The 19615-nt window shown below is 50.5% G+C and overlaps 1 protein-coding gene across 2 annotated transcripts in view; it reads right to left on the bottom strand.

The window, feature by feature from the left end:
* The window catches only part of SYN3 (synapsin III), a 344960-nt gene that overhangs the window by 258553 nt on the left and 66792 nt on the right, over positions 1-19615 (bottom strand). Inside the window, exon 4 of one of the 2 annotated variants that reach the window (XM_023757231.1) lies at positions 15810-15812. The exons of the other annotated variant lie outside the window; for it this stretch is intronic. Within the exon in view, the coding sequence (XP_023612999.1) occupies positions 15810-15812 (3 nt within the window). The remainder of the gene's footprint in view (positions 1-15809; positions 15813-19615) is intronic. 2 annotated transcript variants of the gene reach the window in all.

Here is a 19615-nt window from a genome sequence, read left to right as displayed (position 1 = left end):
GCAGAGGTGGGGCAGCTGGCTTTGGTGTGTACAGAGCACACAGCCAAGCAGGGTCTGTCGGGGCTCAGTGCCTCCCAAGACCATCGTCATGTGTCACCGACTGATCACAGGGTAATTCCCTGCCGAGTCCATAGCGATGGTCACTGAATGGCTGCTGGACAAAGAGCAAGGTGGTGACTATAGACACAATACTTAGGTACGTTTCTCCGAAGTCCAGGTGGCATAGATGGATTCTTTCCCCAGCTGGGTGGGATTTTCGATACTCAACGCCAAGAAACACGTCAGCAAGTGGCACAAGCATGGCTGAACCTGCGCAACATTTCTAAGAGCTTAACTATACGTGTAACCTGCTGGTACATGAACTGCTGAGGACCACGGGTGGAGGCCAACACTGGCCAAGCGCCTCTGAGCTCTTGGAACCCTTGCAGTAACCCCAGAGGTCAGTGAGTGGACTGTCCAGGGCATGGACGTTGGGCTCAGGCCCTGCTTCTGTGTGGTCCTGGAACACCAGTGAACACTTCGGCGCCTCAGTTTCCCCATCTGTGACGAACAGGCGGGTAAAAGAACATGCACCTCACAGAGTGGCTACAGGACGGAAGAGGCCAAGCCAGACCAAGAGGGGAGGCCAGCGTCTGCACACAGTGAGCCCCTGAGAGTGACAATCCCGATCACTAACGCTGACAGGTAAGCGGCATTTATTTGTGACGCTGGTCAGAGTTTCCATGCACACAATTTTTAAAAACCTTCTTTGATATCTTAAAAATAGGTAATTCGTGGACGCGAGACCCTGTGGCAGGCCTGCTGGGAACCCTCCGGAGCCTCGAAGCTTCCTCCTCCAGAGGTCGGCCTCGCCAGCCGGTTCGCCCTGCAGGTCCCCCTGCTGTGCAGGTGTCGCGCAGCCTGGCTCCTTCCAGCCCCACCTTCGCTCACTGTCCTCACGGGCCCCTCCATGTGGGAGCTCTGTTTAGGATCTTGTGTCCACCTTCCAGGATCCTTTCCTGAACCACAAGCCTGGCCGTGACTGCAGGTGTTTTCAATGACCATGGAAGTCAAAGCCTTCTGTCTGCTGTTCTGACCCTTGTTTTCCTACGTGGCAGCATATCTGGGACAGCCTTTCCTGTCAGCACAAACGGAGGTGCTTCTTGTATTGGGGATTGTACCTCATTGCATGGCTCTGCCCTCATTTCTCTAACCGGCACCCCGGGGACGGGCAGTGAGGTTGTGTCTAACCGTTAGCGACCAACAGACACTTCTGAGAATGAAGCTAACCTCAACATTCACACAACATCTACCACCAGCTGCCCGCCACCCATCTGTATGGAATGTAGTGCATACACGTGTCTAGAAGAATGGCACCAGGGAGCTGGGTGCAAAGAAAAAGGTGTTTGGCGGTCTCTGCTTCTCTCTTCTGGATGCACAATGATTTTGGCTGCAAATAACAGTCAATAAAATGCATGACTCACATCACCGAGCAATGATGACAGTGAAAGGGGTGAGGGAATCAGAGGCTCAGCGTCATCCTCTGGACCCAAGTTCTCAGTGAGCTACCCTGGCTCCTGGTGTCACAACCTCTGGCTGTGAGAAAGGGCCCCTTTCCTGAGGGCTTTGAAGAGGTGTGGCGGCCTTTCCAGCGTCCCCTCTCGGTCTGCAGGCCGACACTCTATCCACTGAGCCAAACCGGTTAGGGCAAAATACAACAATTCTATAAAAGGCCCACAAAGTGTGCAATATACTCTACATCCTTATCCTGGAGACGGTAAGGAGGAGAAAGAACAGGAGGTTTAATGACGGAGGAGATAGGGCAGGGATGCCAGAGGTTCTGGGTGTGACTGGGAGGGTGTTTCCGAATGAGGTTAACATTTGAATAGGGGGCGGAGTGGAGCAGACTGCCCTCCCCGTGTGAGTGGACCCCGTCCACCTGTCAGAGGCCGGAGTAGAACCCAAGGCTGACGGAGAAAGGATCCTTCTCTTTGCCTGAATGTCTTTGAGGTGGGATGTCAGTGTTTTCCGTCCTTCGGACTTGAACTCGGACTGGGATTTACACCGTCCGCTTTCCCGGGTCTCCAGCGCGATGCGTAGACCTTGGACTTGTCAGGCTCCGTAATCACGTGAGTTAAGTCCTCATAGCACATACATACACGTGTTCTATTCCTCCTATTGGCTTCGTGACTCTGGGGAACCCAGACCAAGACGGACACTGAGGGGAGGATCATGAGAAGAAAAAGCCGATATGCTGAATATGGGGACAGAAGGACAAGAGCCTGGATCCTGGACGGCAAATTCTCTCGCTGCACCCAACCTGGACACGGCAGCATCCGGGCTCTTAATTGTGTGAGAAAAAGAAACGTCTTTATTGCCAGCCGTGTACGTGGCGGGTTTTCTGTTACACGCAGTGAAAGCCCAGTTATCTCGCATCCCTGAGGCTCATTTCTCCAGTTACTCACTAGAGTACAACTGGGGAAGGGAAGGGCCTGAAATGAAACTCACAGGCATGTCCGCTGCCTCCTAGATGCAGGGTTCTGAGGGAGGGGCTCCGGGGAGGCAACGGCGTCAGTGCCTAAGAGTGAGGACGCTGGGGCCAGATCACCAGCCAGTAGACGTGTGACGCAGTCTCTCTGTGTGCCCGTTTCCTTGCTCGCAAAGAAGGGATCATAACTATGCTGCTTAATAGGATTGTTGGGAGGATTAAATGAATTACTTAATGTAACACCCTTAGAGCACTACCTGGCACATAGAAAAATGCTCAATTAATGCTAATCACAGGTAAGAATTAGACATGGGTCAGCCCTGGGGAGTTTGGGGTCTAGCTTGGAAGTCAGGAAGCACACACATACAGCCCAGCTGGCATGGCCCAGGGGTTGAGTGTCGACCTGTGAACCAGAAGGTCAAGGTTCAATTCCTGGTCAGGGCACATGCCCAGGTTTCAGGCTCAATCCCAGTATGGGGCATGCAAGAGGCAGCCAATCAATAATTCTCCCTCATCATTGATGTTCTACCTCTCTTTCCCTCTTCCTTCCTCTCTGAAATACACACACACACACACACACACACACACACACAGTATATAACACACACATACAAATATGATACCGAAACCTTAAAGATATACATTCACAGTTTACTTCTTTCATTCTACAGTAAACTTAACACGGTAACTTATTATCATAAGAGACAAGAGGCTAAACATGAAGTTGCCTTCAAGGAAGCTTTCGATAAATCACTGGAAAACAGAACCACAATAATAGGCTGACAAAAGAAGGTGGGTATTTGTGGACAATCGCGGCCTTTGGCATTCATTGTAATAAAAGATCACACTTCACAGAACTTTTTTGTTCTTAAAGCTTTTTCCTGAATCAAGCAGCTCTGTGAGGAAGGGACACTGTGAACCCCCTCCCAGCCTGGCCTCGTGCGAGCCTGACCTGATGAGCACGAGTCTCATGCTGCAGGTGAGGGACCACGGACCCACTGTGAGGTTCGCGTGAGATGACTATAAACACACGAACTTCTCTAACTGTGTGCGGCTATCAGCGGGTGGTAGTTCAGAACTCAGATTCTCTGGGGACGGTTAGTAACCTGTACTCCCCCCCGCACCTCCCCCCTTAACCTCAGCCCCTGGAAAGGCCCCATCCCTCCCGAGGGCCCTTGTTTAACCCCCTCCCCAGGAGGCCTGGCTGCCGCACTGCCCCCTTGGAGAGCTCCTCTGGCTCTCCTTGGGTCTCCAGATGGGGCAGGGGCCAGCAGGTCCTGAAGGCTCTGCCCCCAACCCCAGCCCAGCCCAGCCACCGGCCCAACCGCTGAGCACCCTGGGCCCTGCAGGAATGTGAGAGCCTGGACTGGCGCCTGCCCTGTGAGATAAAAATGTGCTGGCAGCGGGACGTTGGGGACCTTGCTTTCCTCTCTGCTGAGGTCTCAGATTCCTGCAGCATGAAGCTCCCTCTAATCGCTGAGATCAGAGGCCCCGGCTGGGGAGCGCTGCCTACTTAGGAAGGGGCGTCCATCCGAGCCAGGCTGCCCAGCACAGCACGGCACTGGCGTGGGGCTGTCCCTGCCCGGAGGGGGCGCCTTGCTTCCCTACAGCAGAGCTCTCACTAGGGACAGTGCCTCACCAGGGACACAGCGGCACTCCGAGGGGCTTCCCAGTTCCTGGGAAGGGCGGGGACTGTGACCCGGCTCCCATCACTCCACCTGCAGAAACAGCAGCGGCGGAGGCCCTCACACCTGGCTCCCCAAGGGTGAGGCACGCAGGCTCTGGAGCTGGCAGCCTGGGTTCAAACCCTGACTCGGCCCCTTCCACCTCAGCCAAGTTACTTTCAGCCTGTGACTCACATTCCTTTGGGAAAATGAAGAGAGTAACAGTATTTACATTACAGAGCTGTTGAGGGGACTTGAGTTCATGCAACGTGCCTGGCCTGTAGTTAGTATGCAGTGAATTTCAGCGATTTCTATTATTTGACCTGTGATTGTGATCGAGCCTTTCATCTACCTGAGCCTCAGTTTCCTCATCTCTATAATGGGGATAACAACACATCCGGAGTCCACTTCCCTTTCTCCCTTTGTTAACACTTGGAGTGGGGGAAACGAGTTAAGTCGGCTCTCGTGAATTGCGCGTACTCCACGGGAGCCGTCTTTAACTCGGTTCATATAGATTTGCGGTGGAGTGCGGGAAACGTGTAAACTCGGGCCGATTGTAACTGCGTATTACCAAATATTTGTTTGTAATCCACCCTTTTGGTGGATGGAACAAAACCAAAAGACAGAGCCATCTTATATTTTGGCGGGAAATTCACCCCACACCGGAGTGTTAACACTCACCACACTTGTCATTATTCATATGATGTCTGTCCATCTATCTATGCTACATCTGCTTGTACAGTAGGTGCTCAATAAAAGTTCACTGACTGAAGAAATGGTACCACTGTCAGGACTAAATGAAGCAATGATATAGGCAGTTTGATCTGACAAAAAGCATGATGGCTTCCATGTGTGTGTGTGTGTGTGTGTGTGTGTGTGTGTGTAAGTCTTTGTGTCTATCTTTGGGAGAGAGGAAGTTGGGCTGTCAAGAAACCTGGGCTGGTGCCCTAGACGGTTTGGGTCAGTGGATAGAGCTTCGGCCTGTGGACCAAAGGGTCCCAGGTTCGATTCCGGTCGAGGGCATGTACCTTGGTTGCAGTCTCCTCTCCGACCCGGGCCCTGGTCGGGCTCGTGCAAGAAGCAACCCATTGATGTGTTTCTCTCGCACCGATGTTTCTGTCTTTCCCTCTCTCTTCCACTCTCTCTAAAAATCAATGGAAATATATCCTCGAGTGAAGATTAAAAAAAAGAAAAGAAAAAGAAACAGTCCTTACCGCCTGTGTGACCACAGGCAAGTAGCTGACCTCTCTGAGTTCCCGTGTCCTCAGCCATGAAATGGATATGCCCTGGAGTCAGCAAGATCTGACTTTATCCAAATAAGCTTTTATTTGGAAAATAGCGTCTGCCGCTTAAAATAAAAGTTAATTAATTAATTAATTAAAAAGGCTCAGAAACCCTTCCTCCGATGGAAAGGACAGAGGCCTGGAGTTAATCACCTGCTTCCTGTCCCGGCCCCGGCAGCGAACAGCCCGAGACCTGGACCATGATAATTCCCCTCTTGAGCCTTAGTCCCTTTATGGGGAAGCGAGGAGGTGAGATATAACAACCTCTAAGAGCAGCTGAAATATTCTGACCGAGTGTGACCTTCAGGCTCCTTCTCCAGTGGAACTTTCCAATCAAAACCCAGAGACCAGCTCTTAAAGGTGGACTGGCGTCAAGCGAGGGTTGAGATGGAGCGGCCGCTCCGCACAGGGCCGTCTTCCGAGGTCCCTGTTCAGAGCAGACGCCCCTCCGTCTCTCAGTCCCGATGGAATCTCTTACATCCGAGCCCTGCCAAGTCCCAGGAAACTTCCCGACAAAGTTCTATTCATCCTTCAAAACCCAGTGCAGATGCCATGGTCACTGTTCATTCAGTAACTGTTCATTAAATCCCTACTATGTGCCAGCACTCTTCCCAGAGCTACACAGTGAACAGAACATGATGCATGCCCTGTGGACAGCTTTGACTTCTGTGCAGACTTCTCTAAGTGTGCGATCGTTTTAAATTACATGTCAGCCTCCGTCTTAGACTGTCAGCTCTGAGAGGGCAATAGCTTAACACAATCCTCACTTCATTTCTAGGAGTGCAAGCAATGCCTGGCTGACAGCCTGCAGTCCATACACTCTTTTCCCCTTGAGGATATAAAGACCAGGGAGTGTATGCTACAGTCACGTTCACCCCACCCCAGACAACGAAATGACATCAACTGGGTATCCTTTCCAGGCAAGACTCAGCACCTCGTATTTTTCTACTTAGATTCTAACATGGCACATTTATTTGATGAGTATCTGCCCCCGTCCATTGCACTACAAGCTACTCGAGGGCAGGGAACACGTCTGTCTGCTTTGCTGATACGGCAACAGCATCCAACAGATGCACTTAGCACACAGGAAGCGCTCACACATGTCTGTTGACTGGATGGGTGTCGGGTGGAGAGGAAAATGCGGGCGATGCAGCATGATGCGGGTTGCAGTCTCTGGTCGAACCAGTCTGCGTGGGCCCTGGAAGTCGGGCGGATGCCGTGTGCTTCGGGCGCTGATGAAGGGGAGTCGGCCTTCCAGCGCCGTGCGGAGCACTTGAACGCTGAGTACAGTGGCCAGCGCTTCCAGCGACAAAGTGCCACATTCCAGCGGAGATAAGGGCTGGAGAACACGCCCTGGAGCCAGCAAGATCTGGGTTCAAATGTCAATTTTGCTACTTACTAGCCGGGTCCTTAACCCACCCGAACATCGGTTTCCTCACTGGGAACATGAGCCCTGAGTGGATAAATGCATGTCAAGCACGTAATGTCTGGCTTTTAGGAGCTGCTGCAGAAGTGTCGGCTCTTACTCTTTCCTGCCACGAACGAAGACCCTCTCCACCCTTCCAGACCGGGTCAAATTCCTTCGCCTCCGCGAGCCTTCCCGACCGCACAGCTCCCAACCACCCTGCCCTTCTTGACGCTCCCACTTAAGGAAGGACTGGCAGGTATCCTGCTTTGCCCGTTTAGCGTTTTACCTAACAAATACTTTTATTTATTTACCATGCATTACATTCTATTCTAAGAGCTTAACAGATTCTAATTCTTTAACCCTTAGAACAACCCTCTGAGGTCAGTGACCATGTTACAGATGAGAAAACCGAGGAAGGGGTCTTGCCAGGATTCGAACTCAGGCAGTCTGGCTCCACAGGCTGCATTTTGGAACCCAAGGGCCACACGGCCTTTCTGCCTCACAATGTCCACCAATCATTCTCTGAGCTGGCCCAGCCCTGCCCGCTACAGCTAACGCCGCTTAAGGGAGGGGACAGCCAGGCCCTTTCCTCCCAGCATGTGAGCGAGCAGAGCCCGTCACAGTGCAGCCCACCTCTCAGAAGGGGCCCCGAGATCCCTACAAGAACTGGGGAGGCTGCGCAGCTTAGGTGGGAGGGTGAGGAGGGAGCTGGGAGCTCCCCGGCTCTGCTCCAATGGGAAGGAAGCGGAGGCACATTCCTAGGGTGGCTGCTGCCCCAACACACCCTTATTGTGCATGAGTGTGGGGCTTGGTGCTGAGGATAAATTCTGGAGCAGGACATACACAGCTCTGAGTACAGGATGGTGTGGGGACAAGTGAGGACACGGGCCATTTCAGAACAATATGATGCGTGTGGCCCCGTCCCCAACCCCCAGGAAGAACACAGCCAGTGAGGGCTTCTAAAGACAAGTGAGTGTTAAGAGGGAATCGGCAAGACGGGTGAAAGCTGGCCATGATGAGGACATGTTCTGTGTGTGCGGTGGCAAATAGGTATTCCACGGAAGCCTGGCCAACACCTGCAAAGCCTGGAGACAGAGAGAGCAGCCTGACATACCTTCTCTCATTCAATCCCAACAACCTGTGCAAAAGAGTTTTCATCAGCCCATTTTCCAGAAGAGAACATTAAGGCGGAGGAAGGTCCCCCTGCTAATAAGTGGAGGAGCTGTTCATTTCAAAGCATCCACACCGGGTTCTGGGAACAGAGGCTTTTGCCAAACAAGCAGATAAAGGGATGATGAATGTAGTGGGCAGATTTGTAGGCTCGGTTCTAATGGGAGGTCTGGTTCCCTCACCGGCCCTGGCAAAGTTACTGGAACTGTATGGGCTCCAGTTTCCACATCTGTTAGCCTCTGCTACAGGGTCATTCCCGCTTCTGTTGGCAGATAGAGAAGATGTGACTATGCCTCAAATAAGAGACTACAAACTGTTAGCCTGGATGAAATACAGCCCTTGGAGGCACAAGGGTGAGTGATTTTTTTTTTAATTTTTTAAAATCTTTATTGTTCAGATTACATTTGTTCCTCTTTTTTTCCCCCCCATAACTCCCCTCCTCCCAGTTCCCGCCCCACCCTCCGCCCTCACTCCCCACCCACTGTCCTCATCCATAGGTGCACGATTTATGTCCAGTCTCTTCCCGCATCTCCCATTCCCCTTTCCCCCCCAAGGATAGTCTGTCCATTCCCTTTCTATGTCCCTGATTCATTATAATCACCAGTTCATTCTGTACATCAGATTATTTATTCACTTGATTCTTAGATTCACTTGTTGATAGATGCATGTTTGTTGTTCACTATTTGTATCTTTACCTTTTTCTTCTTCCTCTTCTTAAAGGATACCTTTCAGCATTTCGTATAATACTGGTTTAGTGGTGATGAACTCCTTTAGCTTTTTCTTATCTGTGAAGCTCTTTATCTGACCTTCAATTCTGAATGATAGCTTTGCTGGATAAAGTAATCTTGGTTGTAGGTTCTTGGTATTCATCACTTTGAATATTTCTTGCCACTCCCTTCTGGCCTGCAAAGTTTCTGTTGAGAAATCAGCTGATAGTCGTATGGGTATTCCCTTGTAGGTAACTGAGTTTCTTTCTCTTGCTGCTTTTAAGATTCTCTCTTTGTCTTTTGCTCTTGGCATTTTAATGATGATGTGTCTTGGTGTGGTCCTCTTTGGATTCCTTTTGTTTGGGGTTCTCTGCGCTTCCTGGACCTGTAAGTCTATTTCTTTCACCAGGTGGGGTAAGTTTTCTGTCATTATTTCTTCAAATAGGTTTTCAATATCTTGCTCTCTCTCATCTTCTGGTACCCCTATAATTCTGATGTTGGTACGTTTGAAGCTGTCCCAGAGGCTCCTTACACTATCTTCGTATTTTTGGGTTCTTTTTTCATTTTGCTTTTCTGGTTGGGTGTTTCTCGATTCTTTACATTTCAAATCTTTGACTTGATTCTTGCCCTCCTCTGGTCTGCTGTTGGGAGTCTGTATAATATTCTTTATTTCAGTCAGTGTATGCTTACTTTCTAGATGGTCCTTTATCACACCATCGAGGGTCTCATTAGATTTCCTGTACATCTCATCAAGTTTATCAACAGACTCCAGAAGCCTCTTGAGAGACCTCAAAAGTGTGGTTCTGAACTCAATATCCTCCCTTGATAGTTTTGTCCTGTTTCTTTGTCTCCGCATTTTTTACGCTTTCTTGGTACACCCCCTAGTGGTCTTTGTGCGCAGTCTTGTTGTAGTTAAGCCCTGATTGTTGTAGTTGATACTAGAGGGATTTGACCTCCAGGCTGACTGGCTGTGAGAATCAGCTGTGTGGAAAACTTCTGTCCTCTGGGGAGGTGCTAATCTAGCCTTTGCCTGAGGCGATCCGGCAAATGGCTCTGCGCAGGGCTTGGGCGGGGCGGGATCAACAGGGCGGGCGGAGGGTGCAGTTATGGCTGCTCTTAGTCCCGTTCCCAGAGGCTCTGCTTCTCAGAACCCCGGCCGCCGCTGCAAACCTCGGAGAGAAAGCTGCCCTCAGATTCCAACTGATGCTGGACAATCCCGCTTCTCCCGTCTGAGTCTGAATCCCTAGAGACTCGCCTGGATCTGGAGCCCAGAGTCTGAGACTCCCTCTCGACTGAAAACGACAACCGCGCCCTCAGCCACCAGCCCGCTTTGTGCGCGCACCTCGGTACCTTTATATTTTCCACACTGCGCCTCCTCTGAGCTTCGGTATGCTGTTCTCTTTCCTTCTAGTTGAAGAGTCTCTCCTCAGCCAGCCTTCCTGTGGTTCTGGGTGATGTCTGTTCCGTCTTTTAGTTGTATTTTTGAAGTGGTTGTTTGCGGCAGCAGTCTCCGGTGTTTACCTATGCCGCCATCTTGGTTCTCTCAAGGGTGAGTGATTTTTTTTAAAGGTTTGTTTTTTTTTTTTGTTTGTTTTTTTTACTGGTTACAGAGTGAGGAAGGGAGAAGAAGATAGAAATACCGATGATGACAGAGAATTATTGACCCGCTGCCTCCTGAACACCCCACACTGGGGATCGAGCCCGCAATCCAGGCATGTGCCCCAACTGGGAATCGAACTGTGACCTCCTGGTTCATAGATTGATGCTCAACCACTGAGCCACACCAGCCGGGCAGAAAAGGCCAATAATTTTAGACACACTCTACAGATTTAGAGCATGAATAACTTTCCCAAGTTTGCACAGCTAAACTGTGGCAGAGCCACGATTGAAACTACGGTGGTCCGGATTCAGTGTCTGCAGGCTTAAGCAACACATCCAAGGACAGAGAAACGGCCACTGACACTCAGTCCCTAGGTCTGGGAGACATTAGGGAGTGGTGGGGACTTCGGCAAACTACAGAGTCCACGCCCCAACTAAAGAAATGCTCCCGTGATCCACCTGGGGTGAGGCGGTGAATGTTTTCTGTCCCAATTTTCTCCTCTACAAATTTGCCATATAATTAGACCTTTCGCATAGAGTACCTTGAAGACTGCATCAGCTAATGTGCCTAGCACATAGTAAACACTACAGAAGTGTAAGCTGTTTCTATTACTACTATCTGAGCCGTGACCTTTGTCTTAAACATTCATAACACCCACAACAGTGGGGCCTTTTCTCCTCATTCTGAGCAACAGTGGGGCTCGCAGAACCAAGGTCTCCAGGCCCCGAGCCACAGGCTCCATGCATCAGCAGCAGCCTCCACAGCCGGCGGCAGCAGCCCCTCAGTGAGCTCATGGTTACCACCGGCCTCTAGGCTGAAAAGAATGTGAGGTGCGGTGGGCAGCCTTCCAGGGGCCCAAGGAGGGAGGCCTCTTCCTTTCAGGATGTTTCAGGCTCCAGATAAAACCCTTTCTGTGTTTCAGCTCATAGCTGGCAGGGGCGATCGGCAATGACTGATCGGGACGACGGGTGAGTTGTCAAAAAGATGTGTGTGTGAACCAAACGCCAGCTCGCCGGGGCAAAGCACGCTTTCAGGAAGCTGGTGGGAAGACCCTCAGCTGCACAATGATTCGTTTTGCACCTACTATGTACTCGGCCCTGGGCCAGGCTTTCAGGAGGTGGTGAAGTTAGTAACAGCAGCAGTGTGTTGCATTCTCTCTCCCTGAGCACTGCAAGAGCCACTTTCTCTTTTAATCCTTGGAAACCGCCTAAAATGCAAGCGGGCCTCATTTCCTGCATTAACAGATGGGTAACAGACAAGATGTGTTCAAAGTTTCAAAGTTTCAAAGCAGACTCTAGATACTTGTTGGCCAAACGTGTTTCCTTTTTCACCTGAGCACCTAGCCGGACTACATTTCCCACTGGCCTTTGTGGTTGGGTGCAGACACATGACCGAGTTCTGGCCAGTGGAATGAATAAAATGCTGGTGATAATGATGTTTGGCTCGCCTGGCCCATACAAATCTTTACAAATGGTCTTCTCCCTTCTCTTTCTCATCAGCTAACAGATGCAGACAGCCTGCACAGGAGTCTGGGGACCTAGAGATGATGGAGCCACAAGATGGAAGGGGCCTGGCTGGACCCCTGAGTAACAAAGAACTAAAACTCTCTCCCAGTGAACTCATAAGTGAGTTTGTTTTTTCCACAACCGTCAGCCTACCTTAATATACACAGTGAAACCAGAACTTGGGTTTTAGAGGCATTTTGCCTCTACATCTGTGAGTTTTGTCAGCCCCCTTCCAACAAGCAGGCAAAACTTCTTCTGTCTGTAGGGCTTTCTGATTTTACAAAGCACTTGGACCAATAACGGGGCAGTCTCTTCTACACCACCAACCCCTGGGCTGTGACTCTCACCCACTGTGGGAGGCATTCAGATGGGGTAAGGTGTCTGGCTAGCCACACCTCTGGTACCCATTCCAACCCTTTTCAACTAGCTCTGAGAGAAAATTAAGCCCCAATGTCCAAAGGCATCCCTTGTATGTAAAGAATTAACTTCTCTCCTGTCCTTCTACAATGTGAAGTGCCATGCCTGGGAGAGCCGTGAATACAGTCACCCATGTCATTTTCTGTGTTTTGTGGTTCAGATGCAGATCCCCCAATTGCAAGCCACTTCCCCTCTCTGAGCCTCAGTTTTCTCAGCTATAAAACCACCAGGTGAAATCCAGTGAAACTAAAGTCTCTTGCCAGCTATAATTTGCCATCATCTACCTTTAAAAAGCAGTATTTTGGACCTAGGAGGGGCCAGACACTTCCAGGTTATTTCACTTAGTCATGAAATGAAAAGGAATGTAAATAAGGTATTTTTCCCCCCAAAATAAGAGAGAAACTGGAATTCCCCATCATTAGTCATTTTCCACAAAGTTGGTATTCCATAAACCTTGGGTGGGTGGCAAACACATGCAGAGTATTCCTCTAGAACAGCGGTTCTCAACCTGTGGGTCCCCAACCTGTGGGTCGAGACCCCTTTGGGGGTCGAACGACCCTTTCACAGGGGTCGCCTAAGACCATTGGAAAACACATATATAATTACATATTGTTTTGTGATTAATCACTATGGTTTAATTATATTCAATTTGTAACAATGAAATTGGGGGTCACCACAACATGAGGAACTGTATTAAAGGGTCGCGGCATGAGGAAGGTTGAGAACCGCTGCTCTAGAACGTGACTTCACTGAGCCTGCAATCTAGTTGGGAGGACAAGAACCACACATGCAAAGCCAAGAAACATTCCAGAGAGTGGGGCACAGTGTCCGGATGACAGGAAGAGGAGGGCTGAGCAGAGGACAAAGATCTGCTTATCTTCCCCACCCACCTCCACCCCAATTCTCTGCTGACACAATTACACCTGAGTTCTTGCTGTGCACCAGACATTCTTCACGTAATTCTCACAGCTCTCCCGGGATTGCCCCTGTTTAAAAACGAGGGGCCCAAGAGGCTCCTGGGTACTAAGTCCCTCATCCAAAGCTCCAGGAGGTGAAAAGTGCCAGGAGCAGGGGGGCTGTGTGACTGCAGAGCCTACTCCCCTCCACGCTGCCACTGCCCCGTCTCTGCACAGCTCTGTTCCAGCTTCCTGCTGCTCTCCCTTCCCCAGCCCCTGAACAAGAGACATGGGCGTCCTGCCCGTTCACAGTCAAGGATCCAGCGTCAGATCTCCCAGGGAAAGCCCAGCTTGCAGGGAACCCCTGGCAGAGAGGCCCCACGTGCAGCTGAGGGGCGCAGCAGGCGGGCAGCAGCCGCAGAGCCCTCCACACACTTGCTGGGAATTCTCGGAGGGCCAGAGGTTTGCACAGTGGGAGGCCCAGGGGAGGGAGAGGGTTCAGGGAGGCCTGGGAGCAGCTGGAACTGACCCCATCTGGAAGCCGAGCCCCCTCCTGGGAGATGGAGGGAGAAAAGGAGACAGGAAGTGACTGATCTGCTTGTTCTCAGGAAGCCACAGGCCTCAGAGAGACGCTGTTCCCTGCAAAGCCAAGATCTGGGGTTTCTCCACGTGTGCTCCTGGGACCCCCTGCAGCACACTCACCTGGCGTGTTGAAAACCCGGATTCCTGGGCCATAAACATAACGACTCCAAACATCTGAGAAGCGGGGACAGATGCTGCATGTCAGGCAAGCTCTTCCGATAGTCCTGTCACTGGCCAAGGCTTCAGGAACTGAAATCCAGTTCTCTGACAGAGTTCTACCCAGTCTTCCTGAGCCACCCCACTCATTTCTGCCATTTTGTCCATCATGACCCTTAACCCCAGGAGAAAGGTAATAAAGAGGTTACTATCCATTGCGTGTTCATCCTGTGTCTCAGACTCTTTTAAGCACCTTGGATGGATTAACTCCTTTAAAAGCCTCACAGCATCCTTATGAAGGAGATCCTATCATTAGCCTCACGTTACATGTAAGGGAACTGAAGCACAGAGAGATTAAGAGACTTTAAAAAGTCACCCAGTAAGTGGCTGGGCCCAAATATGGACCCAGATGGTCTGACTCCCAAACCTGAGCTCTGAACCCCTGCGGCATGCAAACCCTGCAGAAGGTTCCATCTATTGAAGACCCACTGGGTGCAAGACCCCAAGCCCATGGACTTGGAGCAGTCAGCAAACGTTAACTGAATGTCCACTACCGTATGCCAGCAATGGCTCTACGTCCTCGCCGGGCCGGGACTAGGGTGAAGTGAATGGAGCACTTTGGGCACAAAATCTGAAGGAGAGATGCCCCGAAATTCAGTCACCAAGATAAACACAATGTGAATGCAACAGTAAGAAACACCAACCAAATGAGCTATGGACCACGGCGAGGCACCTTTTCATACATACGATTTGATTAGCAGCGGTTCTCAACCTGTGGGTCTCGACCATCGGAAAACACATATAGCATATCAGATGTTTACATTACGATTCATAACAGTAGCAACATTACAGTTATGAAGTAGCAACGAAAATAATTTTATGGTTGGGGGTCACCACAACATGAGGAACTGTATTAAAGGGTCTCGGCATTAGGAAGGTTGAGAACCACTGGATTAGAGGGAAATGAAAGAAGAATGACATCATCCTAACCTTACCATCATGGCCCCACAGGGCAGGCATTCCTAGCATCTCTCTTTCACACACACAGCTCTCCTGCTGGATAGACAACAATGATGCAGGCTGAGAACATGCCAGGCACTATTTTTTAAGCGCCTTACAAATATTATTTTATTTTCCCCTATAAGGAGAAACTCCTTGTCACGTCCATTTTACAAATGGTGAAACGAAAGCACAGAGAGCTTTTAGAATGTGTTCAAGGTCAACACGGCCAGGAAAGGGCAGAGCGAGGATGTAAACCAGTGGTTCCCAAACTTATTTGGCCTACCGCCCCCTTTCCAGAAAAAATATTACTCAGCGCCCCCTGGAAATTAATTTTTTTTAAATTTTAATAGCAATTAAACAGAAAGATATATGTATTAATGTTTCTACCTTTTTTGTAAAATATAGTAAAGGTGTAAATTAGAAACATTGAAGTTTGAAATTATGAAACTATTTATTGAACTCAGAATAGAAAGGTAATAAAAAAAAAGTTAAAACAAATGCACCTGTGGCCATCACCGCCCCCCTGGATCGCTGCAGCGCCCACCAGGGGGCGGTAGCGCCCACTTTGGGAATCACTGATGTAAACCCAAGTATTATAGATTTTTTATTTTTATTGTTTAGAGAGGAAGGGAGAAGGAGAAAAAGAGAGAAACATCGATGTGGGTAACACTGGTCAACGTGGATCAGCTGCCTCCTGCACACCCCCTACTGGGGATGGAGCCTGAAACTTGGGCATGTGCCCTTGACTGGGAATTGAACTGGCAACACCCTGGTGCCCAGGACGACGCCCAACCAACTGAGCCACACCAGCCAGTCCAGAGCACAATGTCCTGCCTTTCTGTTGCATCTCTTACAGGCCAAGACTCTTGGGATCTTGTTGCTATGGTAACCTGCCCTCATAGCTAACTGGAAGGTGGAGAGTGTTTTTAGGATGTCTTAACTACCTTTGTACCTACTATACTGCCCACCCCAAGTTAGAGCATCTCGATGGTCTTGATCTAAATTCACAGCCATAACATCCAGCCTCCATTGCTTTGCCCTCGGCCCTAGAGGTCAGGGTCCCAGTTTGAGAACCTCGTCATCATCAAAGGGGTGTGAATTTGGGAGTTAGAGAAACCTGGTGAAATTCTGGCTCCCCCATCCGCGGGGGTGACCTTGAGCCAGTTCCTTCACCTCTCTGAACCTCAGCTTCCTGACCTGCGCCCACAGTGCACTGCAGGGGCAGAATCCACACAACACTGCCCGCCTCAGTGGATGGCCCCGAGTCTTTGTGATGATGATGGAGACAGTGGAGCAGAGCTGTCTGCTGAGAGACCCCAAATCCATTATGCATGTTTTATCTCTGTGCTCCCAGGATCATGAATAAACAATGTCTTCATCCAGTGCTTAAAAGACACTAATTCCCCCTCAGAATAACCACCCGCCTCCAACTCCCACTGAGGCTGGCCCGCTCTGTGCCTGGCCCCAGGCCTGCATTTCCAAAGACTGTTGGTTTAGCATTTCTCCAATGTATCCCATGAACACTGTGGAACTGTCAGCCCTCCTTCCTCTCGGAGCTCAGGCCCGACCTTCACCCGTGAGAGACAGAGCCAGCAGTGGGAGCAGGGTGGTGGCCGGGACGGGGCACCTGTCAGCATGTGCAGGAGGGTGAGCCCAGGCCAGGCACAGACACAGGCGGTGTGTGTGGAGACGGGGGGAAGTGCCCTGGGATGATGGGACTGGGAGATGTGAGCAAAAGACATTCTGCAGTTGCCACGGAGGGGAAAGAACAAGACGGTGAAGGAGGCTCGGCGAACAGCCGCTGCTCTGGCTCCGGCTCACTTGCTGTGTGTCCGTGAGCAAGGCCTTTGCCCTCTCTGTGGCACAGGCATCTAAAAATGAGTGGGTTCGGCTGGGCCACATGTGTTTAAACTCTTACTTGGCAGCAGAGTTCTTTTCCAAACAAATGTTTGCTTGGAATTTTAATATATAAATAGATGAAAGTGCATCTGATCCCCTGGGTGAAGGTGATGGGGTGAGAAGGGGGAGCTGGAGTCCTGTCCACTCAGGCCCCCAACAGTCTGAAGCCTTGAGGAACAGAGTCTGGGTACCTTGAGGAACAGAGTCTGAGAACCACATGACATGGCAGAGGATCTATAGCAGTGGTTCTCAACCTTCCTAATGCCGCGACCCTTTAATACAGTTCCTCATGTTGTGGTGACCCCCAACCATAAAATTATTTTTGTTGCTACTTCATAACTGTAATTTTGCTATTGTTATGAATCCCAATGTAAATATCTGATATGCAGGATGTATTTTCATTGTTACAAATTGAACATAATTAAAGCATAGTGATTAATCACAAAAACAATATGTAATTATATATGTGTTTTCCGATGGTCTTAGGCGACCCCTGTGAAAGGGTCGTTCGACGCCCAAAGGGGTCGCGACCCACAGGTTGAGAACCACTGATCTATAGAATCGCCCCACGTGCTGACCCTGGTGGCTGTAGCTGCCACTAAGACCAGGGCCGGCTTCTGCTCATTGAGCACTTTCTTTGGGGCCGGACTTGACTTCTATGTGCTTTGCTTGGCGAGTTAGAGAAGGGCCCTGACCCAAATCCCGGCTTTCCCAGGTCAGCCGCTGTGTGGCGTTAGGCAAGTTAGTTCATCTCTCTGTGCCTCAGATTCTTCATCTGGAAAATAAACTGTTCAGAGGATTAAAAGAATGAATCCCTATAAAGATGCATAGAACAATGGCAGGCACCTAGGAAGCAACTGCTGTTAGTATTTTATCATGTTTACATAATAATGACAACCAGTCTTTATATGCGCCATTCCCGATGAGGGAACTGAGGCTCAGAGAGGGGGAGTGAGTGCCCGTAGGTCACACTGTAAGTGACAGACTGAGGGCCCGAATCCACGTTTGCTCAACTGAACACTCTGTGGTCGTAAACACCCTGCCCAAATGGCTTTGCCCTTGAACCAGAGGTCAGGGCCTTATTCCTCGTAGTCTGTTTAAGGAGCTCAGGCCTCGATAACGGTATTAATGATGACTACAGTGACGTACGTTTCCAGGACGTCTGCAGTCCGGGCATCTTGGTGAATACAGACCCCAAGGAGGGAGGCGGTGTTTGGTTGCCCAAGTCCAAGACTATTGAATAGTCTTTTCCCTGAGCCACACGCTCCAGCCTTTTCCTACAGGACATCTTTGTGTACATCAGTCAGAGGGCAGAGCACAGGTGAGCAGAGACCAGTCTGGCATCTGGCCCCATGTGGAAGGCACCTGTGAGCAGTGCCCAGGCTGCACAACCTCACACGGCGACCCTTCCTCTTCTCTTGCCTCAGCATTTGCTGGGGAGAAGCACAGGGAGAGGAAAAGAAATTGGCTGGAGGAGAGACAAAGAAAGGTCTCGGTTGCCCCATGCCGGGGGGCGGGGGGGGGGAGCTGGGGGAGGGGAGCAGCGTGGAGGTGGCACAGTCAGGAAGCTCCATGTGATCGCTCAGAGCCAATGCAAGCCACGTGGTCACTTCTCCTCTTTATGCTTCCGCCCCTCAGCACAGAGGGTGGTAATAAGGACGGCTGCATGGCTCTCTCTGGGGACCCGACTGGGAGCCAAGCCATCATATGGTGAACAAATGTGGTAATCGCCCCACTGCAGAGCGGCTGCTGCACGTAATTAATTGGCAACAACCTCTTCCCTGACCCTTGACCCCTGGAAACGGGCAGCCACCAGCCCACCCACCCAGAAAGCCCAGCAACCTGCCACCCACCCTGCCACCGACAGAGGCCCAAACACTGGCTCCAGCATGAAGAAGCAGGGGGCAGGCATGGCACCGTGCTCAGAACACGGGCTTTACATTCCGATGGACCTGGGTTCAAACAGCAACTCGGCCCCTCATGAGCAGTGGGATGCTGGGTAAGAAGATAGTGAACTTGTCTGAACCTCAATTTTCCACCTACAAAATGTAGCTCCTCATACTGACCACGCAGGAAGAAAGCAACAATTGAAAATAATCAATGCAGCCCAGCCAGGTGTGGCTCAGCAGTTGCGTGTCAACCCAGGAACCAAGAGGTCATCGGTTCCATTCCGTCAGGGCACATGCCTGCGGTTGTGGGCTTGATCCCCAGTGTGGGGCGTGCAGGAGGCAGCCGATCAAAGATTCTCTCTCGTCATTAATGTTTCTATCTCTCTCTCCCTCTCTGAAATCAATAAAAATATATTCTAAAAAAGAAAATACTCAATGTAAAGCATCCAGCACAATGCCTGAGGCACAGTGAGTGCTTGACACAGCTGTTCATATAGGTTCCTTCCCTCACCCCAAGAAGACCGACGGCGAGTCCGCTGAGTACAGACACGGTGAACATCACACCAGGAGGTGCGAGCGGTGACTCTGAAGGCGAGACACTAAGCTGAGAGCTGAAGGATGAGCAGGAGTTTTCCAGGTGAGATGGAGAGGAAAGAACTGTCCATGCGGATGGAACAGAGTAGGTGAGGACGGTGATTGGAGAGAACAGGTGAGGACTGGAGAGCCCAGACAAAGCTGACGTGGCTGACGCAGAGAGAGCGAGAGTGATATTATCAAACTAGAGGTGTTTTTTTTGTGTGTGTTTTTTTAAGCTGATAAGAGAAAAAGTTAGAAACACACATTGTCACCATCAGTAGGAAAATCTCAGGGGTCGACAGACCCCGTATACCCCAGGGAGGGTAGCAATGGTCCGCTCCCTGAGGCTGACTGAAGGGCTGATTGTCCAAGGCCTAACTTTGTTCTCAGACGC

The sequence above is a fragment of the Myotis lucifugus genome, unplaced genomic scaffold, assembly GCF_000147115.1.
Source record: "Myotis lucifugus unplaced genomic scaffold, Myoluc2.0 scaffold_103, whole genome shotgun sequence".
NCBI lineage: Eukaryota > Metazoa > Chordata > Mammalia > Chiroptera > Vespertilionidae > Myotis > Myotis lucifugus.
Note: the sequence above shows the minus strand (reverse complement) of the source record. Positions and strands in the feature narration are given on the sequence as shown.